General features: G+C 48.5%; 1 protein-coding gene across 1 annotated transcript in view; it reads left to right on the top strand.

Moving 5' to 3' along the window:
• The window catches only part of CROCC2 (ciliary rootlet coiled-coil, rootletin family member 2), a 215,378-nt gene that overhangs the window by 51,250 nt on the left and 137,634 nt on the right, over positions 1-26,494 (top strand). The window contains exons 4-15 of the mRNA XM_073358695.1: positions 301-474; positions 1,596-1,679; positions 4,748-4,854; positions 7,755-7,920; positions 8,619-8,725; positions 11,097-11,324; positions 13,212-13,308; positions 13,426-13,515; positions 20,510-20,725; positions 22,075-22,265; positions 23,799-23,981; positions 24,429-24,573. Of these exons, the coding sequence (XP_073214796.1) occupies positions 301-474; positions 1,596-1,679; positions 4,748-4,854; positions 7,755-7,920; positions 8,619-8,725; positions 11,097-11,324; positions 13,212-13,308; positions 13,426-13,515; positions 20,510-20,725; positions 22,075-22,265; positions 23,799-23,981; positions 24,429-24,573 (1,788 nt within the window). The remainder of the gene's footprint in view (positions 1-300; positions 475-1,595; positions 1,680-4,747; positions 4,855-7,754; positions 7,921-8,618; positions 8,726-11,096; positions 11,325-13,211; positions 13,309-13,425; positions 13,516-20,509; positions 20,726-22,074; positions 22,266-23,798; positions 23,982-24,428; positions 24,574-26,494) is intronic.

Below are 26,494 nucleotides of genomic sequence, written 5' to 3'. Positions count from 1 at the left end.
CACCTGCCTTGCACCGGGGAGGGGAGACCGTGCTGTGTCAAAGCACCAAGACTCAGGATTGAGGTGGATGGCTGTCTGTGGTAGGGACCAGGCCTGCACCTTGTGGGAGTGCACACACCGCTGGCTGTTTCCTTCCTATCCCTGCTGCCCCCTGGAGGGGTTTATTATTCACATGGCTCACACAGAGTGTCTACCTGTGTGCTGCTGGCCTGCCACCACTCTCTGCTGCCCCTTGTTCTGCTGCGGGGGCTGCCAAGGTTCAGGACAGAGCTCAGCTCTTGGTGGTCTCTGCTTTTCCAGCTGGATAAGGCACTGCGGGTGGAAGCAGCCCAGCGGGAGGCGGATGGCAGCCTGGTGCTCATGGAAATGAGGCAGCGGTTCGAGAATGACGAGAAGGCGTATAAGTGCAAGCTGCAGGCCTGTCAGGAGGGGCAGCAGCGCCAGGCTCAGCTGGTCCAGAGGCTCCAGAACAAGGTAGGTACCCAAACCCATGCCAGCCTCCGAATGAGCAAATCGCAGGGTACCTAGGATGGGGCGTAGAAAAAACTGACTGTCTAGTTTGCCCAGGCATTGCTTTGGGTATCTGGTCTGAATGGAACAGCTGTACTGCAGCTGTGGTGCTGCTCCAATTCACACGACCTGGGCACTAGGCTCAGTCTGCTCAGAGTCCGGGCTGTGACACGGGCATGTGTTGGGCAAGGCACTGTGTCTCCCGCGGGAGTAGGAAGGGACATGCAGCATGCTCTTGATTTCTGTTAGTGTTATGAACAAGGCAGCCTTACCTCTGGGCAACTCCCACCCCACTGCACCTCTGGGCAACCCCTCTCTGGGTAACCCACTCATCCCTATTGCAAATCTGGGCAACCCCCCATCCTGCTGCATCTCTGGGCAACCCCCCATCCTGCTGCACCTCTGGGTAACCCCTCCTGCTCCCATTGCACCTCTGGGCAACCTCCCCGACCTCTATTGCACCTCTGGGCAACCTTCCCCACCCCTACTGCACCTCTGGGTAACCCACTCCACCCCCCATTGCACCTCTGGGCAACCTCCCCAACCCCATTGCACCTCTGGGTAGTCGCTCCCATTGCATCTCTGGGCAACCTTCCCCACCCCTGCTGCACCTCTGGCTAACCCCCCCCCACACACACCCCTGATAACCTTTCCCCCCTGCACCTCTGGGTAACCCCCTGCCCTGCTGCAACTTTAGGAAGAGAACATGCGGTTTCCGAGACAGAGTTTGCTTGGCACTCTGCTCGGCTGTGTGGGACTGGACTCTATGTCACATTAAGATGCCTCTCCTGTCTTCCAGGTGACAGTTTCATATTGCATTAAAGGCATGATCCAAAACCCACTGAAGTCAGTGGAGTAACTCCCATTGATGTTAGTGGGCATCGAATCTGACCCTTTGTCATCAGTAAGCGTCATGGACTGACAGAGTGGTAGCCCCATGTTTGATCATTTTACCCTGAGTGCCTGTAACGCTCCAACTAATTATCCTAATTTGGGCTTCTCTTACCCTCTTTTCTCTCTCTCATCTTTTTTTTCTAAACCTTTCATTCCCCTCCCCCAATTCCCCTTTCTGCGCCTCGGCCTAGGTGCTACAGTACAAGAAAAGATGTGGGGAGCTAGAGCAACAGCTGCTAGAGAAAACGTCTGAGTCTGAGCACCAGAAACAGATGGTCAGTACAGCTTTCAGTGTCCTGGCAATGCAGAGAAATGGTATGATGAATCATGCAATGGTTTTACTCTGAACTTCGCAAGATATTTGCATAGTATAGAATCATAGAATATCAGGGTTGAAAGGGACCTCAGGAGGTCATCTAGTCCAACCCCCTGCTCAAAGCAGGACCAATCCCCAACTAAATCATCCCAGCCAGGGCTTTTCCAAGCCTGACTTTAAAAACTTCTAAGGAAGGAGATTCTACCACCTCCCTAGGTAACACATTCCAGTGTTTCACCACCCTCTTAGTGAAAAAGTTTTTCCTAATATCCAACCTAAACCTCCCCCACTGCAACCTGAGACCATTACTCCTTGTCCTGTCATCTTCTACCACTGAGAATAGTCTAGAACCATCCTCTTTGGAACCACCTCTCAGGTAGTTGAAAGCAGCTATCAAATCCCCCCTCATTCTTCTCTTCTGCAGGCTAAACAATCCCAGTTCCCTCAGCCTCTCCTCATAAGTCATGTATTCCAGTCCCCTAATCATTTTTGTTGCCCTCCACTGGACTCTCTCCAATTTTTCCACATCCTCCTTGTAGTGTGGGGCCCAAAACTGGACACAGTACTCCAGATGGGGCCTCACCAATGTCGAATAGAGGGGAACAATCACGTCCCTCGATCTGCTGGCTATGACTCTACTTATACATCCCAAAATGCCATTGGCCACCTTGGCAACAAGGGCACACTCTTGACTCATATCCAGCTTCTCGTCCACTGTCACCCCTAGGTCCTTTTCCTCGGAACTGCTGCCTAGCCATTTGGTCCCTAGTCTGTAGCGGTGCATTGGATTCTTCCGTCCTAAGTGCAGGACCCTGCACTTGTCCTTGTTGAACCTCATCAGATTTCTTTTGGCCCAATCCTCCAATTTGTCTAGGTCCCTCTGTATCCTATCCCTACCTGCCACCGTATCTACCACTCCTCCTAGTTTAGTATCATCCGCAAATTTGCTGAGAGTGCAATCCACACCATCCTCCAGATCATTTATGAAGATATTGAACAAAACCGGCCCGAGGACCGACCCTTGGGGTACTCCACTTGATACCGGCTGCTATCTAGACATGGAGCCATTGATCACTACCCGTTGAGCCCGACAATCTAGCCAACTTTCTGTCCACCTTATACGGCATTCATCTAGCCCATACTTCTTTAACTTGCTGGCAAGTATACTGTGGGAGACCGTGTCAAAAGCTTTGCTAAAGTCAAGAAACAATACATCCACTGCTTTCCCTTCATCCACAGAACCAGTAATCTCATCATAGAAGGCGATTATATTAGTCAGGCATGACCTTCCCTTGGTGAATCCATGCTGACTGTTCCTGATCACTTTCTTCTTCTCTAAGTGCTTCAGGATTGATTCCTTGAGGACCTGCTCCATGATTTTTCCGGGGACTGAGGTGAGCCTGACTGGCCTGTAGTTCCCAGGATCCTCCTTCTTCTCTTTTTTAAAGATGGGCACTACATTAGCATTTTTCCAGTCGTCCGGGACTTCTCCCGATTGCCATGAGTTTTCAAAGATAATGGCCAATGGCTCTGCAATCACATCCACCAACTCCTTTAGCACTCTCGGATGCAACGCATCCGGCCCCATGGACTTGTGCACGTCCAGCTTTTCTAAATAGTCCCTAACCACTTCTTTCTCCACAGAGGGCTGGCCACTTCTTCCCTATGCTGTGTTGCCCAGTGCAGCAGTCTGGAAGCTGACCTTGTTCGTGAAGACAGAGGCAAAAGAAGCATTGAGTACATTAGCTTTTTCAACATCCTCTGTCACCAGGTTGCCTCCCTCATTCAGTAAGAGGCCCACACTTTCCTTGGCTTTCTTCTTGTTGCCAACATACCTGAAGAAACCCTTCTTGTTACTCTTAACATCTCTTGCTAGCTGCAGCTCCAGGTGCGATTTGGCCCTCCTGATTTCATTCCTACATGCCCGAGCAACATTTTTATACTCTTCCCTGGTCATTTGTCCAATCTTCCACTTCTTGTAAGCTTCTTTTTTGTGTTTAAGATCCGCAAGGATTTCACTGTAGTAGTATCCCATCATGCCTTTGTGTTTAATTTCTGTGTTCTTTTGGCAGTCAGGCTCACCTAACAAAACAGCTGTTGCAAATGCCCCTTTGTGTATGGTTCTCTTAGTAAAAGTGGATACAGTTGAAAAGGTTCTAGGGCCTTTCCAAGCAGCCTGGTGTGGTGGCATGACAACCGGATCCCATCACCACCCTTCGAGTAAACAGCCTGAACACTTCAGACAGGGCAGTGCAGAGCAGGATAGGTGACAGTGGGATTTCACTGCAGTTTGAAAACTACAAAGCCTGGCGCATTTGAGATCTGTGAGAGAAGGGGATTGCAACCCACAACGGAGACACCGCACAGCAAGTCACTCTGCTCTGTTACTCACCATTCTTCAAGGAGTGCTGCTGGACTGGGCCTTTCTCAGCATTTCTCCAATTCTGTAGGAAGGAAAGAGAGCACAGCACGGCCCTGTGGTTGCCCATGGAAACACAAGAAAGCTCCAGGATTGGATGTGTTTCCTTTCTCCCTTTTGGAAAATGGGAAATATGGTCAGTCCCCAGCGTACACAGGCAGCATCACAGCGTTCAGCCCCAGTGACATTGGGGAGGAAATGGGGGCCCTAGAGTCCAGTCAGGGGTTTCTGGGGCAGATCCTCACCTGGAGTAAATCAGTTTAGCTTAACTGATTTCAGTTGAGATATGCCTATTTACACCATCTGAGAATCTGGCTCTTTGTATTTATCTGGAATGGATTCTGGATGCAGCTTTGGAAAGAAAAGACCTTAAATAAATGGCTCTGACTACCTGAAAATGCAGGTAACAGTCTATCCAAAGTGGCCCAGTTGGCTGGGAGGTTCTCTGCCTCACAGAAGGTCTCTGGTTTTACTAGCTGCTGATTCTCCATTTTTCTGTTTATCAGTTTGTTTCTGTCTGTCCTGTGTGAAGTTTTTTGTCCTCGGGGAGCCATTCTGCTCCCTCATTACTATCCTTGCCCTTTTGATGTGTCACTCCTCTCTCCCAGCTGCAGACTCATCTGGAGTCCACAGAATCCCACCTGTGCTGCTCAGAGCATGACCACAGCACAGAACTGGAGAATACTCTTACCCGCCTGGAGGAGGAGCAGCAGAGGTGAGGCTGGCTGCTGTGTCCAAGGAGCACCTGTGGGCCCTCCTTATCCCTTGTACAAAGGAAAGGAGAGAGCAGGTTACTCTAGAGCAGTGGTTCTCAAACTGGGGTCTGTGGACCCCTGAGGGTTCATGAGGGTACTCCAGGGGTCTGCAAGTCATGTCTGGGACCACTGGCCCTGCTGATCAACTCCTCCCACTCCATCCCAGTGTCTCCTGCACGCCGCTGAACAGCTGTTCCGTGGCATGCAGGAGGCACTGGGAGGGAGGAGGAGGAACGGGGACTTGGGGGAGGGGGTGGAAAGAGGTGGGAAAGAGGAGGGGTGGGGTGGGAAGAGGTGGGGTGGAACCTTGGGGGGAAGGGTGGAGTTGGAACGGGGCCTGGGGCTGAGTGGGGGTTGAGCACCCCCAGGGAAAATTAGAAGCCAACTTGGGGGGCGGGGGGGTCTGTGAAAATTTTTAAATCAAAATGGGGGTCCTCGGGTTGCTAAAGTTTGAGAACTGCAGCACTTGAGCATTGCATAGAGCTGGGTGTTACTCAACTGCCATCTAATGATAACAGTTTGCAGTCGCCTAAGCTGGATTTGAACTGGGGACCTAGAGGCAACAGGCTCTGTATCCCATTAGCAGTCCCTTGAACTCTCCAGCCCTAGCAGTAATTTTGGATCCAGGTGTGCAACGTTTCTAGTTTGAGATTTCAGAGCCTGGCCATGTGGTGCAGCTTGGTGCTTTGATTTCTTTGCTCAATTTTTAGCTCTTTGCTGTTCTCTGCAGCAGATAGATACACTCATGTGTCTTTCCCCCCTCCTGCACAGCAGAGCGGCTGAGGAGGTTGTTGTTTTCTGTTTGTGACTCAGCCCCGCTGTGATCCCGCCCAGGGAGCTGAGCCACCCAGCAAAGGCAAATGATGGGGGGTTGCTGTTCAGAATACCCCCACGCATACAACAGTCTCCAACCCAGCTGCATCAGCTAGCACCCATTGGGATCCCTTTCTACCACCTGCTGCTCTATAATCTCCAGCTATCAAAGGGCTAATCCTCAGAAACCAAGAGATGAAATAGTGGCTGTTTTGGAGGCATTGTGGGGGCCAGTTCTGCACATATTGCTGCTAGCCAGCATGCTCAGGTGCCACCTTTCTCGGTATGTTTTCACCTAGGATGCCAGATCTACCTGTGGTTTCTTGCTGGGACCCATAAGGATGCAGGGTTGTCTGTGGTGGGGCTGCAGCAAGGTTCCCTGGTTGGAGTTTAGATGGGCTGCTGGTGGGAGGTGGCAGGAGGGAGGTCCTGGGAGATCCTGAGATGGGAGAGTTTAGCAGACAGAGGAGGCACCTTGAGAACATTGGGAAGTGTGAGCCAGCACAGGATGTGATTACCCATTCAGCGCAGGGGGCCTGAGGTCTGCCCTGTTCCCTGCTGCTTTCGGAAATGACTTCAAGACATTGATTTAAACTTATACAGAGTTTGGAGTGATGTCTGTCCCCATGCCAAAGTGGTGTTTGGGGTGACTGCTGTCCCTGTGCTGATGCGCAGAGTTTGGAGTGACTTCTGTCCCCATGCCAGAGTGGGGTTTGGGCTGACCGCTGACCGTTCTCCCCGTGCCCAGGCGGGGTTTGGGCTGACTGCTGACTGTTCTCCCCATGCTGATGCGGGGTTTGGGGTGACTGCTCTCCCCATGCCATACTGCTGCTTGTGGGATGTGCAGAGATGGGTCCCGTTGGAAAGGTGCTGCGGGCAGGGTGTTCTGACCTCCGCTCCAGAATGTGCTCCCTCCTTGGCCCCACAGAGTCAGGATCTGTGAGCCTCTCAGGCCCACTGCAGAGACTGGCTCTTTCCCTAGGCACTTGAGGATAAAGGTGTCTTTCTAAAAATGTGCTTTAGCTCAACCAGAAGTCGTGGGCTTGCTGCAGGAATCACTGAGTGAGCTGCTCTGGCCTGTGCTCTGCAGGAGTTAGATTAGATAGCACAACGCTCCCTTCTGGCTTCAGCATCTATATGTCTGTGAAGGTTACAGCTCTCAGGCTAGTTGAGAGATCCCGAGTTGGGTCATTGTCTGAGCTGTGGCCACTCTATTTAGTGTAATATTTGTGTACAGGCCCCTGAGCAGAGGATGGTGTTTCTCAATTGTAGCCCAAAGGAATTAATTCCCATAATGAGATGGGGATCATAGAATCATAGAATCATAGAATATCAGGGTTGGAAGGGACCCCAGAAGGTCATCTAGTCCAACCCCCTGCTTGAAGCAGGACCAATTCCCAGTTAAATCATCCCAGCCAGGGCTTTGTCAAGCCTGACCTTAAAAACCTCTAAGGAAGGAGATTCTACCACCTCCCTAGGTAACGCATTCCAGTGTTTCACCACCCTCTTAGTGAAAAAGTTTTTCCTAATATCCAATCTAAACCTCCCCCACTGCAACTTGATGATCATTCCCTACTTCCCAGGGCCGAATGAAGGAACAATGTGTTAATGTTCATACAGTTCTTTGAGAAATGCAGTGCTCTGTACAGGTGCTAAGCATTATTATTGCCTGATGTTCTCTGACTGTGCGGTCATTAGCTCAGGGCTACTCGAAGGGCCTGGAACGGTAAGTGCAGTGAAATAGGTTTGGTGTCTCCACACCTTTGCTTCTGAAGAATGGTCTGTTGCAGGAGCAGTGCATGTCACACAGCTCTGCTCTGGAGATCAGAATCCAAGGCATGTAGACTGTATTCTCTTCATCTCCTTCCATAGGAGGGTAAATGTTCGATGGACTGAGCCTGGAGACAGAGTGTCCCACACAGGAGAGGGTGCTCCTGTTACTGGGGCAGGATTGCTGGAGCACAGGGAGTACCTGGAGATCGGAGCTGCCCTCTAGTGCCAGTGCTGAAGAGCAGGGGAAACCAATATCTGGCTTGTTCTGCCCTAGGAGCACCAGCCTTTCCCAGATGAACATGCTGCTGCGGGAACAGCTGGACCAGATGAAATGCTCCAATCAGAGACTGGCGAGGGAGCTGGAGAGGGCAACATCAGACCTGCACAGGCTGAGAGGCGAGCTAGAGCAGAGAGCATCCAAGTGGGGCAAAGGCAGGGAGGTGAGTCCTTCCGCTGGGCATTGTGGTTTGGTTTTTTATTGTTGACTTCAGTGGAGTGATGCTAGTTTAGACCAGCTGGGCGCCTGGCCCCCTGATGTCAATGGAGCTGTGCTGGTTTACACCAGCTCCATTTCTAAATATGCCCATGTAGCCTGTTACTGGTCTGAGCTTAAACACAGCAGGGTGGGTCAAAGAAGGTGACTTCCCTGGAGCTGAGAGCTGAAGCCAAGCTGAAGTTCTAGAGCCAATGTGGTTTAATAAATGTATTAATGACCTGGCGGGGGGTGCAGAGCAGTGAGGGGCACAGTCTTCAGATGATACATAGATATTTAGGGCAGCAAGGAGCAGAGAGCAACGTCAGAGAGACCTGAACAAGCCAGGGGTGTGGGCAGCACAATGGGGGATGAAAATCAGTGCTGATAAATGCAAAGCGATGTACATTGTGGAGAAGGTGGAATGGTGCGTACACCTTGCAGGGTTCTCCATTAACTGTATCCACTCACAAAAGGGGGCTGGACGTCACTGCTGACAACTCAATGGAAACCTCTGCTCAGGGTGTGTGCACACACGAGGTTAGGCTGCAGAAAGGATGGGATGGAGACTGGGTCTTGGCCATGGCACTCCCTTGGTGAACTCCTGAATTTTGAGATGTCACCTCTGTACTCACAGCCCCTCACGTCCCACTCTTATTTCCTCAGAGCTCTGGCTTGTACTTAAGCAATGAGCACAGCGGGATCCTGCTGCTATGGCGCCAAGCTGCCATGCTGCGCAGTAACTTGGCGGAGCTGCGTGCCACAGCAGAGCGGTGAGTACCGCCTGGGCGGGGTTCTGCCAGGAGATTTCTCCACTATTCCTGATGGCCCCGTAGTTGGAAGCAGGAAGGTGACAAGTGTGTGGATCTCGATAGCTGGTTAGAGCACTGGCTCCAAGTAACGGTGCCCTAACCTGAATCTCCTCCAGAGGGTATGTAAATTTGATCCCAGGGACTGCCAAAGATGGAAGGATACCAGCTAACCACAGCCAGAGGGTCCTTGGATCTCTCAGCTCACCTAGGCGAATTGAGAAAGTGTCTGCTAATTAGGCGTGATCTCTGCAGCAAGCTACATGGGGATCACAGCTGCAACGATGTGGCCTCTGGTGGGACACTACTGAGAGTATCAATTCAGGACAAATTGCTTAGAGCAGGGCAGTTACAGCCCAAAGCTGGAGTTCCTTTACTGTTAAGGCACGCCAAACCAGTCAAACAGAGAGGACTTTGGTTTTACCCCACTGGCTAACCAGAAGTCATACAAGCAATTCCCTCGCGTACTCCAGTTCCCTTGTGTCACCACCAGCACCGCTCCTTATGGGGATGAATGGTTATGAAAACCAATACTCCAGTAAAAGAAAAAAAGGTTCTCCCGATCCCAAAGGACCAACCCCAGACCCAGGTCAATATATCAGTTAGATCTTACCCACAAATCATGCTGTTGCCAATCTTTTAGAATCTAAAATCTAAAGGTTTATTAATAAAAAGAAAGAAATATAGATGAGAGCAAAAATTGGTTAAATGGAATCAATTACATACAGTAATGGCAAAGTTCTTGGTTCAGGCTTGTAGTAGTGATGGAATAAACTGCAGGCTTAAATCAAGTCTCTGGAGTACATCCACAGCTTGGATGGGTAACTCAGTCCTTCGTTCAGAGCTTCAGTTTGTAGCAAATTTCCTCCAGAGGGAAGAAACAGGATTGAAGACAAAATGGAGATGATGCAGCTGCCTTTTATAGTCCTTTTGCCATGTGTCTTGCGCTTCCTTTGTTCCAAACACAAGCCACCTAGCACATGGCATGGAAAAACCTTAGAGTTTGGTCCATAGGCATGTCCCTGCATGTCTTGCTGAGTCACAAGGTGTATTTGCCTTCTTTCAATGGGTCAGGTGTATAGCTGATGGTCCTTAATGGGCCATCAAGCAGGCTAGACAGTGCTGATGCCACGTTGTCTGGGGGTGTCACCGAGAAAAACAGCACAAGTTTGAAATACAGACAGTATAGAGCCAATACTTATAACTTTAAATACAAAAAAGATACATGCCTACAGATAGCATAATCATAACCAGCAAATCATAACCTTTTCATGGATATCTTACATGACCTCCATTGTACAAGATTTGGTGCCACTATAGAATCTTTGTTGCAACAATGATCGATACGATCACAGTTCATATTAATAACATCACAACAGCTAGACAGGGGATCGAGCTTCCAAAGGAGGCACTGGACCTGGTGCCCCCCAGGAAGTTAGTCGTGCCAGGCTGTCCTTGTTCCCCAAAATTGGGCCTGCTAGTAAGCTGAGGGAGGACTAATGACCCGCCAGAGTTTGGCAGAAAGCAGCAGGTTTATTATACTGACAGCTAAGCTGAAAAGAAGGGGGCGGGAAGGGTCACACTCACACTCACATACTCACGCTCCCAGGACAGGCACGGCACTGGAGATGTCAGGATCCTTCAAGGTAAGTGTCCCACAGCACAGCAATGGATGGTGTGATGAAGGTAAGTCTTCCCGGGGCACGATGGAATGCAACGCAGCGAACCACTGGCCAGGCGGTCCGGGCAAAGGGCCTTCACAGGAGGTACAAGCTTGTGAGTGCACTCCTGAGCACATGGCCCCTTCCCCTTTTAAGGACCTGCTCCTCATGGCCTGCGACTAGAGATGACTTAGCCACATCTGGTTGGTCACACTCCACCTTGGACAGTGGCCATGCAGTGTCCATGCATTGGGTGTGTGAGCGCTGCCTAATTAGAGTCCCAGACACCTTGTCTACCTGGGAGCTGTTCTGATCTTCCAGCTGTTCAAGCAGCCCATTCATCCCACAAGCATTCCAGGAGGGAGGGGGAAAGCCACTTCACAGGTATTCAAAGAGGGAGAAGAGACAAAAAAGGGGGGCAGCGGGGGTGGGGGGAGTGTAACAGATCTTTTGAACATACCGGTTATACAGAGCATATGGATCACTACTGCTCCTACAACAGTCCTGAGTAGGTTTCCATTGCTGGGGCCCTGGCAGTTGTTGGGAGGAGGCTCAGACAGCTGTTGGCTGGCTGGGTGCTAGGAGCCCTGTCTTGGCTTTGAGGTGATGCGCTCTAAAACTGCAAGGATTTCTCTGTGATTCTTCACATGTGGCGATTTCTCTCTTGTTGCCAGAGGCCTGGCTGAGGCCCAGACAGACATGGCAAGGACTGCACGCCGCCTTCAGACTGCCTGCCTGAACTTGGACTCGAACCTGCGTCTGTCTGAGAGTGGTGCAGCCTGCTTGCTGGAGAAGCAGGCTCTGCAGGGGGCACGCTTGGAGCAGCAGCTTCAGGAGAAGGTCCGGGACATGATTCAGCTCCAGAGCCGCTGGGATGGAGAGAAAGTAGAGCTGAACTCGAGGTGAAGATGTTATGGGGCCTAGCGAGCCAATGGAGAAGTCTCTAGTTGGGGTCATGCTCTGGCTCCCTGCCTCTGGCTTTTCCTAAGAGCTTCCAAAGAAGGGCCAGCTGCACAGCTGATGTAAATTGATGTAACTCCTTTGAAGCCCATGGACCAGCTCCCCCGCGGGTGTAAATCAGCATAGCTCTGTTGAAGCTAATGGGCTCAATCGCCAGTTGGTGTCAATTCTTTTAGCATCGTTGGTGTCAGTGGGACCCAGGGGGCTGGGCTGATTTAGGCCAGCTGAGGATCTGAGCTCAGAAAGCAAAATCTCCTCAGACCCAAGGAAAGGATGCTCTGCCTAGGGCAGGAGGGATTCCACTTCAGGGGCATGGTGGGGCCACTTGGGACTGACTCTAACTAAAATCAAACACCAAACCCTCCTTTGATCCTGTTGTTTTCATCACTGGTTTTAAATAACCAATACAGATCGAAAGGGGAAGGGGGGCAGTGGTTCATGCTGCAGGCAGGGGTGGGAGTGACCTCGGATGCACTCTGCCTGTAAATAATGCTACTGATCTGCCAAGGGTTCTTCTGAGATGCTGATCACTGGTTTAGACCTAGGAAACAAGTCAGTGACAGGATGCAATCTCATCCCCTTCCCCTCTTCCAATGGCATGTTTTGGGGACCCAAGGTGAACTTGGAGAGGCCAGGAGGGCCATATAACCACTATACGTAGGCAGACAGGCTGTGATGTGTTAATGGAACCCGACTTCTGCTCAAAACAATGCAGCTACAAACAGATTAAACCCACAGAAGTGTTTTCTAAGAAGTAAAAGGCCCCAAACTAGAGAAAATAAACACCCTGAATCCATTGGTTAGAATCATAGAATCTCAGGGTTGGAAGGGACCTCAGGAGGTCATCTAGTCCAACCCCCGCTCAAGGCAGGACCAATCCTCAATTTTTGCCCCAGATCCCTAAATGGCCCCTCAAAGATTGAACTCACAACCCTGGGTTTAGTAGGCCACTGCTCAAACCACTGAGCTATCCTCCCCTGAAAGCCAGGACTGACCTGGATGACTGCAGAGCCCTCCCCGACTGCAGAGTCCTGGAGCGACAGCTGTCCAGTCAGGAGGGGCCTTTGTATCCAGGTCAGGGTTGGGATCACCAGTGGAGCTCTGAGGGGAAGCCTAAGACTGAAGGGTGTTGGGCCCAATCCTGCAACTGACTCAAAGCTTGTGTTGAATGCTGCTAAAGCCAATGGACAGCTCTATGCTAGCACAGGAGCCTACCCATGTCCAACAAATTGTGGGGTTGGGGCCTTGGAGAGAACAATCCCCTTCCATTCTCAGCCATCCAGGCCAGGGCTCCCAAGCTTAGGGAAAGAGGGCAAAGGATGATAATGGCTGCAGCTTCTTCTTATTCCTCTGATATTGATGTTGAGAAATGTGCTTGAAAAATAACTCAGTAAACACCATGGAATATTTAATGCAACTCTTCTCATGTTCCTAGAAATGACACAGTAGTTACCCTGGAAATAGCATTCTGTGGCCCAGGATATTGTTGTTCAGCAGAATTATGGTAAATCAGTGACAAATTTCCCAGCTGTGTAAAGTTTTAACTCTTCTCATCCCACCCTCCCTTCCTATCACTCAGCGATCCTCCTGGCTTGGTGCCTCTTTAGTTAAGGTCATTATCTCTGAAATGTGTCAGGTGTTCACCCCATCCATCTAGTTCCTGTGTGTAGATCTTGTCTTGTACAAGCAGCTGTTCTCTGCATTGAACTGTCTCTGAATGCCCTGGAGGGACTGAAAGGTGCTGGGGAAATGTCAGCTTTGCCATTGAGCCTGTGGTACTTTCTTCACTCTGAACAACCTGCTCTCTGTGCCTGGCTTGTATCTTTCAGGATAACAGAACTGACCGCTTTAGGACAGAAACTTAAAGAACAGAATGCAAAGAAAGAGAAGACCATCTCTGCTCTAAAACTGGACGTTCAGAAACTGGTACACATATCCACAAACTCCTCTCTCTCAATTAGTCACTATCACACACACTCTCTTACACTTTCTCTGATCTTTCCTTATGTTCATCACTAAGAAATCACTTATCTTTGAACACAGGAAGTCACTAAAACTGGAGAGCTACTGGAGGTGCAGGACCTGAAAGATGAAAGTGAATCTTTGCAGAAAATCATGAACAGCATCACACAGGTGTGCTACTTCACTCACAGCAAAGTGCAAGAATGTGGTTAAAGTACTCGCCTTGGACTTGGAAGATCTGCATTCAAGTCCCTGCTGTGCCATAGACTTCCTGTGTGACCATGGACAAGTCACTTCAGTTCCCCTTCTATAAAATGGGGATGCCCTGTTTCACAAGGTTGCTCAGCTACTACAGTAATGGGAGCCATATAGGAGTACCTTAGATCACTAGAGAATTAAATCCAGTAAGGGCCCCTTATGTCTATATTGTGAATGGTTTTAATTTGGTGATTCAGACCATATGGCTCAATAGTGGAAATTTGATGACTAATTGTGTATTAAAGACAACAGTGTAGTTGATGGTACAGGTTCTTTACTTACCTGTGTGTTGGAATAGAGTATGTTAGGTATCTAAGAGAAGGCACTAGGGCAGAGTTTTTACTACAGGTTCTGTTATTGTACATTTTGTTCTTCTGAAAGTTGGCTCGATGATTGTTTGAAATCAGGCCTCCCAACTGGTGCTCAGCTCATGCTGTTGCTAATCTGATGCAGGCACTAAGTCATTCCATGGCTCTTCAGGCTCTTATTGTTTTCAGTCCCATTTCTAGAGCTGGTGCTTGTTTTTGTAACAATAGACCCAAAAGCGTGGGCTTAAGTCCCATTGACTGCAGTGGGATTTAATGACTTTGCAGAATCAGGGCCATCGTACTGACACTCTTATGCAGGCACCAGTCATAATTTAAACAGCTGTCCATGGAACCCTAGTATAGTAGCTCTATGAGGCAGTGTTGTCTAGTGCATAGAGCTCTGGACTAGGACTCAGAAGACCTGACTTCTATTCCTAGCTCCGCCACTGACCGGTTGGGACACCTTGGGCAAGTCCCGTTCCCATTCTCAGCCTCTGTTTCCCCATCTATACAATGGGGATAATGATACTGATCTCCTTAGGAAAGTGCTTTGAAATCTCTGAATGAAAAGAAAAAGGTATTATTATTTTGAGCTGCCCATCTAGCAAAGCTATAGATGGCTTTATGCATGTACAGTTGTGTGCCTAACTGAGGGCCTGCAGAGTATGGATGTTACTGGGAATTGCAGATGCTCAGCATGTCTCGTGATCGGGTGCTGAGAGCTCGGTTAGGTTGGCAATTGGGCATGCAGAATCTCATATCTCCATGTGCACTGGACACTAATGTTGCTCCTGGTTTGGGTGCACAGTTCTCTTCACCGCTTCTGTTTGTTTTGGGGCTAATGATTTAACTGGGAATTGGTCCTGCTTCGAGCAGGGGGTTGGACTAGATGACCTTCTGGGGTCCCTTCCAACCCTGATATTCTATGATAAATGTCCATCTCCTGACAGTGTAGCCAAGGTCAACGTTTTCAAATGTAGATCCCCAAGAGTTGGGCATTAATTACATAGGGCCTGATGCAGGAAAGCACTTCAGCACATGCTTCACTTTAAGCTCAGGTAACTTCATTGACTTCATGTGCTTAAAGTTCAGCACATGCTTACGTGCCTTCCTGGACCAGGGCCTTCTGTAGGCCCCAAGTGCTGATGTCAGAACCAAATTAGGCTGGTTAGTGCCTAGGTCAGCAGTGAGGTGTCTACAATAGCGAGCTGGGTTTAAATAGCTTTAAGGGCCTGTTATGAGGCTGGTTCTGGTGGGACCCAACTGAGAGTGCCAATTCAGGACAAATTGCTTAAAGCAGGGCAATTACAGCCAAGGCTGGGGTTTCTATGTACACCAAGGCAAACCAAACCAGCCAAACAGAGAAGACTTTGGTTTTACCCCACTGGCTAACCACAAGTCACACAAGCAATTCCCTTAGACACTTCAGTTTCCCAATATCGCCACCAGTGCCACTCGTTATGGGGACAAATGGTTATGAAAACCAATACCCCAGTAAAAGAAAAAAGGTTCTCTCGATCCCAAAGGACCAAGCCACAGACCCAGGTCAATATACAAGTCAGATCTTACCCACAAATCATGCTGTTGCCAATCCTTTAGAATCTAAAATCTAAAGGTGTATTCATAAAAGCAAAAAGATATAGATGAGAGCTAGAACTGGTTAAAAGGAATCAATTACATACAGTAATGACAAAGTTCTTGGTTCAGGCTTGCAGCAGTGGTGGAATAAACTGCAGGTTCAAATCAAGTCTCTGGAGTACATCCACAGCTGGGATGGGTCTTTCAGTCCTTGGTTCAAAGCTTCAGTGTAGCAAAGTTCCTCCAGAGGTATGAAGCAGGATTGAAGACAAGATGGAGGAGCTGCAGCAGCTTTTTATATTCTCTTGCCATGTGGTCTTTCTTTCTTTGTTCCAAAGACAAGCTGTCCATCACATGGCATGGAAAAACCTCAGAGTTCTGTCCATAGGCATGTCCCTGCATACCTTGCTGAGTCCCAAGGCGTGTCTGCCTTCTCTCAATGGGTCAGTTGTATAGCTGATGGTCCTTAATGGGCCACCAAGCAGGCTAGGCAGAGCTGACACCAACTTGTCCGGGATGTCACCCAGAAGCATAGCACAAGTTTGAACTACAGCCAGTATAGTGCCAATATTCATAACTTCAACTACAAAAATGATAACAGCTTAATCATAATCAGCAAACCATAACCTTGTCTTAGACACCTCATTTGACCCCCTTTATAAAAGATTTGGTGCCACTACAGGACCTTGGTTGCAATGATGATCTATACAGACCCAAATTATGTCAATAACGTCACACCCCCAACACAAAATTGATGCAGGAAGGGATGACACAAACATCACTGACTGCATCCCAAAAGCTCCCCATCCTTGGTTCTGTCTTACTACAGCTAGTATTGGGTTAGGAGCCGTACCAGTGTATAACAGAAATGGTTTATCAAAGTCATGTTCAATAACATGAATGAATCTCTTTACAAACTCAAGGTAAAACTTGGTTAGAACAATAGTGGATTGGATCTGCTCTTGCAGCGTGGTTCCTGTATGTGATCTTGCCAAGAGCTAAAGAACATAGCTACTTTATCCATAAAAGCTCTGGCAAATGTTTGAAACCCAATTAACATCAACTTAATGTAGATATTACTATTGTTTATAGTACAGGAATCTTGGCATTTAGCCATGAAAGCAATGTGGTAGTGTGCCTCAGTTTCCCTGTTCACACCGCACATCAGGTTTGGAATGTCTTTTCCCCTGTGAAAAGTTCCAAGACTGTGTACAGGCATTAATACTGTGCAATATCAGTATAACAAGGCCCTTTAACATAAAGTGTGATCTTATGTATCACTTTTAACATATTCAAGGGATTTTCCAAAAGATTTGGCACATTGTACACTTTTACAGTTTTTGGTAATAGCAACACATTAGTTACAAGAATTACAATTAGCAATAAAAACAATTTCATTGCAAGTGTCTATTTACAATCATTTTTGTCATGCCACACTTTGGCTTAATACCATTGAGGTTTGGGCCTTTCAGGGTTAGCCTGTGGCTTCCCTTTGCAAAATTAAGGTCTCTCTTTCCTTCCTGTCCTGATTTCTCTAGTTTAACAGAATTCACTGGCTGATTGGGTGTGCTCTCTGTGCTAATAGCTATTAGCAAGTCCTTCTTCTCCCTGCCAGCCAAGTAATTTGCATTACCACAGACAGGAGCCAGTTCATCAGTTTTTAGATCCTTAACTGCTACCAATTCCAAGGCTGGACTCTGTCTTAAAGAGATACCATCCATTTTTCACTAACAAGCTAGACTCAAAGTTCTGTGGTCCTTCCCTTACCAACCTCGGCTTCCACATGAAATCAGATGTTAAGTTCACTGAGAGAATACAAGTCATGTCCAAAGTGTCTAGAGATGAGAGTATACCTGCCATCCCCTGCATTCTCGAGAGATTAACTACACAGCTGTTCTGCCCTGCAGACTCAGCTACCCAGTCTTCCCTCTGAACCTGAGACACAGACTGTGTGTCCTCTCTCAGCAAGGTTGTCTCCCCAACAAGCTGGCCAAACACAGCCACTTGGTTATAGGACTCTTCAACTTTCTTAACAGCTTTCACTCCATCTGAGACCTTCTCAAAGCTATCCACGCTGGATCTTTCAAAAGGAAAGTCAGTGGATCCATTCACCATAGAAAATTTCTGGCTGTTAGGAACTAAAACTTTCTTGATTAAATCACTTTCACACCCTTCAGTTGCAGTAAACTGCTTGCAAAGACTACCATGAGGATTCCTTTCCCTAGGAGCTTTTCGAAGGAGCAATTCACCCCTCTCAGAAATGCTGCCCTTACCCTCTTCACTTAGGGCTTGGTTAGTCTCTAAGGTGCCACAAGTACTCCTTCTCTTTTTGCGAATACAGACTAACACGGCTGTTACTCTGAAATCTAAAGGAACACTTTCCTGAGCAACAACAGACTCTTTCTGGGTCTCACTTACGTCCAGAATCACCTCTGGCCCATCAGGTGGATTCCTTCACAATCCCCTTTCAGGCATACTTATAGACTTCCTAGATAAAAGGCTAGAAGCATTCTCCTTCCCTTTGCCACACACAAGTTCAGGAATCTTTTCCTTCTTTCTACAAGTTTCCACACCATCAGTAGGTAACACAATCAAACCACCTTTATGCTCACCCTTGCCAGGGCACAAGGAATCACCCTTATTAGACAGAGTTGCTACACCTTTCCCAGCCACACATTAGCAACAGGCAAAATACAAGCACCAGAATTGTCTGGTGTCTGGGATTCTGCTACAACACTAACTGGATGCAACCTAGTTACAGCGCCATTCTCCCTAGCAGACACAAACTTAGGACCATTCCCTTCCTGGGATTTAGTTGAATCCAGAACCAACTCTGAGACAACTACACTATTCTCAACCCGCACAGGCTGAAAGGCACCTTCTATCTGCTCCACAGACAAAGAAGAGCTGGAGACACATTCTACTTTACCAGACACACAGCTTGGGATCTCATTTCCCTTGTCCCAGCACACAGGGTTGTTCACAGACAACTGCTTGGAGACCGGGGTAGCTCCCTCCATAGGCAAGTCAATACCGTTGACAGCCACAGACACATTTCCTTCACTGTCACAATTCTCCACACAGGTAATAGGTAAGGTATACATCCGATGAAGTGAGCTGTAGCACACAAAAGCTTATGCTCAAATAAATTGGTTAGTCTCTAAGGTGCCACAAGTCCTCCTTTTCTCTTTTTTAGGTAAGGTATAGGGACACTCATCTTCCACTATCCTTGCCTTCCCAAACTGCTGACTAGATAATGCCATTAGCTCACAAGGCTGCCTAGGCTCATCCAAACTTTCCTTATCAGGCACATTGCCGCTCCTGAGGATAAACTGCTGCTCTCTTCACTGCACTGAGCTACTTCCAGCAAATCACAGTTACCTTTTCCAGGTTCACTTTTACAAACTGTACTTGCCAATAATTCATTACCCATCAAAAATCTACCCTTTCCTTTCTCAGTTAGGGCTTTACTCTGACCATCCACTTTAATCTGCTCCTGAGAAACATTTTCGTGACCAATGAGTTCTTTCTGTGCTTGATCTAATTCCAGATTTACTTCTGAGACATTAGACAGACATTCAGAAACTTCATTCACAGACATACTGCTTTTTTGCTCAGACAAACACTTGGAGAAAACCTCCCCAGGCAAATCATTGTCCAAAACAGACAGGTTTAAAATCATTCCTTTCCTGTGACTGGCTACCTGGTCTGAATAAAGCTTTGACATTTTCCCCAATCAAAAGATCCTTAGGCAATAACCTCCTTACACCAGCTATACCTTCATGCTTAGTACCATTCCATTCAAGGTGGATTCTGGCTAAAGGCATGCTTACAGTAAACTCTTAGAGGACTACAACATTCAGACTCTGAATTGGTAAGTAATCTTCCTCTTTGACCAGATCTGCTTTAATAAGAGTCAGGTTTCAGAGTAGCAGCCCTGTTAGTCTGTATTTGCAAAAAGAAAAGGAGTACTAGTATCCTTTGAAGTGAGCTGTAGCTCACGAAAGCTTATGCTCAAATAAATTGGTTAGTCTTTAAGGTGCCACTAGTACTCCTTTTCTTTTAACAAGAGTGATGTTAGAAGCCATAATTTGCCCTAAACAGCTTTTACCATTGACTTTTACACTCTCTATGAATTTTTCATTACCAGTCCCATATATAGCATTGGCACAATTTATGGGGCCACCCTCTACTGAACTCACAGTAACAGCATTTACATAAAAGGTGGCAGTGTTGGGGTACATTTGGTTACACTCAGACAACTGCTCAAAGTTATACAACATACCAACATTGTTATATACTGGACTTTCAAGAGGATACAATTTCTGCTGTTCTTCCATTGCTTTTTTGACTTGGAGCTGAAGTCTGTCAGTTTTTTGTTGCATCTGGCGGACCCTCTCCTTAGCAGCCAGCCTTTCCTTCTGTCTTACCTTCTTTTTTCAGCTGGGTCAAGGCTTGCTTCTCTCTCATTTGAATTTCTGCCAGTTTTTGTTCATGTTCCAACTGCAGGCTGTCTCTCAGGGCTTGCAGTTTCATTGCTTCTGTAGCTTCTTTAGCATCAGGTAAGGGCTGTGCTCCTGCCTCCTGATCACTGGCCATTAACAGATTCTCAGTTCTTGATTTGTAGCTTTCTTTCTAAATCTTATCTCCTTTTCCGAACACAAAACTTTCAGGGCTTTTTTGTCAAGGCTCTCATATGCTCTTTGCTCACCCATTGCAACTGCTTTTTAACCAACCAAACTCTCAATACCAAAATTCAAATTTGGATAGCGTGGGGTTCTGACCCAAAGTTTAATTGACCTGGTTCTCTGGATCCTAGCATGACCTGTTCAGAAGTGATGAGCATCCCCAGCTCCCACAGACTTCAGCAGGAATGGGGATTCTCAGCACTCAGGGCCTCATTTCAGGCCCCCCAGGTGGCAGTGGTGGCTGGGTTGCTCTAGTGTAGCTGGGAGCTTGAGTACAGAAGGTAACGGCAGATTGGCGTTGTTGGGATTAACCCTCCACCCTTCTCTCCCCAGCTGGCTCTGGCCGATGCTGAGAGTGCAGGGCCCCTCTCACTGGACAGCATGAGGGCGACAGGTGCAGAAGACTCTGGCAGACAAATCTCCCCTTTGCGCTCTAGCTCTTCACATCACCGGCGGGTGTCACCGTCCCGTGCCCACTCCCCATTGCTCCAGGATGCCGTGCTGCAAGCCGTGCAGGGCGCCCTCCGGAGGCGACAGCAGCATGAGCAGGTGAGGACACTGCCTCGAGCTCTGGTCAGCCCCAGAGTTAGCATCTCAGGAAGTGTCCGCCCACAGACTGGGGCTGGTTTCCCCGAGGAGCAAAGTGATGGTGTTGCATCCAGTGGAATGCTGCATCCCAAAATGTCTGGGGGGGATGAAAAGAGGAGAGGCAGCCCAGCTCTGTGAGACTTTGTCAGTCCCAGGGGCAGGGGCTGGGAGGGCAGGATCAACAGCTAACGGAAGGGCAGACATGAAGGGAATGAGCGTTGACATGATTTCTTGGAGAGTCGTTACTGTGCTGGATGGACTGGCCAGCCACAGCCCTTAGTAGTGGATTGACCTGCAATTCCTTGTCATCTCCAACTTCCCTACGTTCACCCAAAGAGAGACAGAACCATCCACAACGGAAGCAGGGGAGCTCGGGAGCATCTCTCCAGATAATAAGAGAACCTGCTTGGGGCCTTATGCTGTTTAGGTGCTGACAGGGGGATAAATAACATGGCACGAGCAAAGGAATAGGCCAAAGGAGAGAGTATGAGATGGAGAAGGAAAAGGAAAGGCCAGAGCCATGAGGGTGCCACTCCGAGGGGCTGTGGAGAGCCAGAAGATGGAGCATGGAGGTGTCAGTTACAGTAGACTGGTCCCAGCTCCTGAGTGTGTGGATTCATCAGCTCCCACTCCCTTTTGCAGCAGGGGCAGGTGTCAATAGACATGCAAGGAGGGTCTAATTTACAGCACCTTGCAGGCCACTGATGAGCTCAGCCTGAAGTCTCCAGCCAGGGCTATCTCTGCATCTCCACATGGGGACCTGGGGGTGAGCCCCAGCCCTGGTCTCTTGTTGCCTGGAGTAGCGGGAGTAGAAAGCACCAGCTCAGAGAAGGGAGCGTGTGCTGGGTGGGGCTGGGCTATCCCATGGGTAGTGATGGAGCCCCTGGATAGAAGGGTAGTGGTTGTACCACCATGCCATGAGAGTGAGGGATGTAACACTAGGGCACAGGGGAGGGTCTGGGGGATTCACTGGGGATGAAGAGGAGCCATGCAGCAGCCCTGGGAGAAAACCTTCAGCCAGTGCAGCTTATTGTGTGGCCCTGGTTTGAAAGTGGCATCAGGCCGCTCCTTGGAGGGGAGAAGGTCAGCAAGGCACAGCTGCTAGCTCAGGTTCGGGGGGGGCGCTGAGTTTAAGCTATGTGATGCAGCCGTGAGTAAGTTAGGTCCCTGTGTCTCAGGATCTGCCCTTCACTCACTCACCAGGATAGCAGGGTTCTGGCCCTGTGCATATGTGCGCACGTGCTGTGTCATGTGAAGCAGAGTGCAATATGCACTTTATCCTTGTGCCTTATTTTCCATTCTGCGGCCAGGAATTGCAATTTCAGCTGGTGTCTGCCCAGGACATGCTGGGGGTGGTCAGGAAGCAGCTGTCCGATTGCCAGCAGGAGGTGCAGGTGGCAGAGCAGCAGCAGAGGCTGGAGCGTGAGGAGCTGGCCAGAGCCCTGCAGGATTGCAGGCGGGATTTGCAGCACTGTAAATCCTCAGTGGAGATTCTCAGCAGGTGCACATGGGAGTAGGATGGGGGGGATCGATAATTACTGTCGGGAGCCACCATACCCTGGGATGGCTGGCTGAGAACAGAGTCACTCTCCCAACTCCAAGGGTAATGCACATGACAAGCCTGTGGTATGGTCCAGATGGGAAAGGGTGTCACTCCATAGTGCTGTGTTCAGGATTGAACAAGCCATTTAGATTTTCAGCGTTTGGAGACTCAGTCCAAGCGAAAGAGAACCGACCCATTGCAGGTCTCTGGCTTTTTGGGCTCACTCAGACTGCTCATATTACTGGAGCTGATCTAAACTGTTTGCTCCAAACTTTTATCTGACAAAAGCATGGCTATCTTTGGAAATGAACATTCTCACTGAAAAGTTTTGTTTTCTTTTATTAATTTTCTGGATTTTTAACAAACAAAATCCAATTGTTTCAGCTTTTTGGCTTTTGATTTCTTTCTTTCTTTCCCTTTCTCTCCTTTTTTTCCCCTTCCCCCATATGGGGGAAAGGAAAGAAAGGGAAAAAACCTCCAACACCAAAACCTCAGCTTCCTGTTTCAAAAAACAAAACAAAAAATCATTTTTGTTCTTTGTTTTTGACAAAAAAGGAAAATTTCAGATGAATTTGTGAAACACATGTTTCAGCATCCATTTCTGAGCATCTCTCCATTTTAAGGAGACATGGGTAATGAGACCCAATGATGTATGTAGACATGCACTGGTGAGTAGGCATAGAGGAGAAGGAGTCCTGTCCTCCATGCAAGTAGAATGTTCTGAGGAGCTTCCAGTCTGAGGACTGGAGCTCCAGATGTGACTCCACCAGATGTTGCATCCTCGCAGACCCTTCCACCTGCCTCCTTTGGTCACCAGCCTGTGTGAGAAGGTTTGGAACAGTCATGCTACTGAAATTCCTGATGGGAAGAGCAAAGTGACTGAAGCCAGGATGTTTCAACAAAGTTACCCTGTGTGGTTTGGTTGCGTTGGGTACTCGGAGCAATCTGCACAACAGGGCTGAGACATCAGGATGTTTCTGTAGGTTCTTCCTTTGTTCTGGGGAGCCCAGAAACCTCGCTGATCCTGGATCTTGGAGAAACGGCAGCTCTGCTCAGTGCTGGGATGCATCGTTCTCTTATGTCTGGCTTGTGCACCAAACTTTTTTCCAAGGTGAAACTGGTGGATGCTGATTGCTCCAACATTTAATTCTGTGTCATTGTCACGGGCCCCTGGATGTGTCTTCACTACAATAATGGGGTGTGACAGTAGTTGAGCAGACATCCCCACACTGCTCCGGTACTGGAGCAGCAAAGCTGCAGCAGCACACACTGTACAGGCCTGCCCAGGGTGCTGGGTAATTACTCATGGGGCTAGCCTGTGCTGCTGTGCCCTAAAGTTATGAGCTTCTAACACCGTTGGTCTGGAAGCAGCAGGGGACTCCAGGACTCTTATTTGGTCCAGCCACTGTGGGAGCAAGAGGCCCACCATTGATGTGGGTGACATTATCGCAGGGCCAGATTGGTGACTCATAGTTTCCCTCTCACCCTCAGGGAGAAGGAGACCACAGAGGCTGCAGTGGGAAGTCTGAGCGAGCAGGTGGACTCCTCCCATCTGGAGGTGGAAAGGCTGAGGAGACTCACCACGGAGCTGCAGAGGCAGCAAAGCCTCCTGGGGGAGCAGAAGGAGGAGCTGGCAAAGGAGCGGGAGAGAGTGAGGAAAGAGCTGGAGCAAGGGTGAGGTGCCTCACATCTGCCCATGTTACTATGGTGTGCAGGGCAGTCTCATTCAGGGTGAGGGGGTGGATTCCCCACTCCACGCTGATGTAACGGACAGTGCTGGGGCAGATGGCCCAGCATCCTCCTGGTAGGGAACCCACTTGGAGCCATGCCTGCCTGACACTGGAGTGATGATGCAGGGCTGAGGTGCAGCCTCGACTGAAAGGTGGCGGTGAAGCAGGCGTGCTGGGGAGCTGCTCACAATGTACATGACTGTGGGCTTCGTTGCCATGGGGGAGTAAGCCTGGCTAGTCATTTACAGCAATGATGCAAAGGAAGCGGAAACTCCTCCCAGATCAGAATGGCAGCATTCACAGCCACATGGCACTCACGTGGCAAATAGTGCAGGCCAGCAGAGAAATGAGGCCCTAATTCATTTTCCTCCCTTTTGCATGACTCCTACAGGCAGAGGACCCTGGAACAGTTAGAAGAGAAGACCTCAGCTTTGAAGAAGGAGCTGGTGGTAGTAAAGGAGTCCTTGAACCAAGCCATTCTGGAGAAGGACGTGCTGGAGAATGAGAAGGAAGGTGTAAGCTGTGCTCTGTCTAAAGTAAGAATGGTGATGGTCTCCTAGGAGCTTGGCTAGCAATCAGCTTTCTCATGAGCTTACAGGCCAATCTGCTCCCTTACTGAAGGCATTTTTCCTCATCTACCTCACCACTACTTCTCCTGTCAGTTCACCTCCTCTGGGAGACAGAGTTTGGGTTTCTACAGCACTGTTAAAAGAAAAGGAGTACTTGTGGCACCTTAGAGACAGCACTGTTCTTTCTCAGCTTTTTCCAAAGTACTTAGAAGTGATGAGCTAGATCCTATTGCCAGGTAGTGGCTGGCAGGCAAACAGAACAGTCAGTAGTTTATCACCCAGAGAGCCCTGGGCCTGGGGTCATCAATCTGTGATCCCATCTTCAGTGGGAAAATGCAAGTGGATCCTTACTTTCCACCTGGCTGCCCGTGAGAACTTGACTGACAGAATGCTAATGTACCTGGTATGAACAACAGCATCTCTGACGGCGAAGCATCACTCTGGGTCTGAACTGCATTATCAGCAGAGACCATGAACCCAAATCCAAATAGGAGACCTGAATCCATGGAGCTGGGATTTTCAAAACCACGCACCTACTTTAGGAGCATGAGTTCAATTGCCTTTCAGTGAGATGTGGGCTTCTAAGTAGAACCAGATAGGTATTTTTGGTTGAAACTTGTTTCAGCAAAAAATGCAGATTTGGTGACACCAAAATGATTCGCAGATTTGTGTCAGTGACACTGAATTGCTTAGGCCTGAAAAATTTCCTTTTGAAAAAGTTGAAATTTCAACATTCAAAAGTTTCAGCATTTTTGAAAATAAACATTTTGATTGTTTGAATTGAGTTTTCATTTAGAAATTTTGTTGAATTTTTAAAAGATTAAAAAATGTGGAACGTTCAAAATGAAATGTTTCATTTGATCAAAAGTGAATTCCCCCCCCCACTTTTATTTTTGTCAAAAAATTAAATTTTCGGGTCAACCCAAAACAATGTTTTTTTTCTGATTTTTCGGAAACAAAATGAATAATGCGTTATTCACCCTGCCCTACTCTGAAGTCACTGAGGCTGAGTTGGAATCCCACCCAGTCTTCCAGCCTGAAGGCAGGAGTGACACCGGCTAAGTCATATGGCAAGCCGGAGGCACAAAGTCCTTGCCCATTGGCATTATTTTCTCACACAGCCATAGGGGCTAGGAGGATAGGGCTCTGGCGGGGGGGGGGGGGGTGAGATGCCAGTGCATGGCATGATATCATTAGGAGCTGATATTTCAAAATGGAAAATGTACTACAAGTTAATTTCTTTGCTTGGAAATAACATGCCACCATAGGCATGACCCAATGCCTGTTGAAGTCAGTGGGTGTTAAACTGGGCTCCAGTGAGTAACTACTGAGCAGCAGCCATCCCTGTGAGGATAGCAGAATGATCTGCCCAGAGCTAAATCCACGCACCAAAAATTCTGTTAGGCAGCATTTTCAGAGGGACTAACTTTTCCAAACTAGTATATTACTTGCCACATAATAATAGCACTGCCTTGCAACAACCATATCAGATCCAAACTTCATCTTCAGTGGGGCAGGGGATGTCCAGACTGGGGAACATGTTTTTTTCCCAGTAAAGAAGGTTTCCCTGTCTCACTCAATAGTGTTCAGTCTTCTAGGAAATCCTGGAAAGCGACTAGCAGTAAACGGAGGATAGAATGGGTGGGAGAGATTTTTAAAAATGTCCTAACCGTGAATGAGTAATATCATACAGAGCTCTGTCAACAATTCCTTTGCAGGGGCCAAAGTGCCATGCCCCATCAATGGGGGTGCAGTCTGCTGGATTGCTAGCTGACCCTGCAGAGTGGACCTTGCCCAAAGCGTCCATCAGGAAGAATTTGCAGGTCTAATTTACGGCGCTTAGTAACAGTGGCGGGCTAGCGAAAGAGTCCAGCACCCACATGCTGGT

This window comes from Lepidochelys kempii, chromosome 9 (genome assembly GCF_965140265.1).
Source record: "Lepidochelys kempii isolate rLepKem1 chromosome 9, rLepKem1.hap2, whole genome shotgun sequence".
NCBI lineage: Eukaryota > Metazoa > Chordata > Testudines > Cheloniidae > Lepidochelys > Lepidochelys kempii.
The sequence above is the reverse complement of the archived record's forward strand: the minus strand, read 5'-3'. Positions and strand labels throughout refer to the sequence as shown.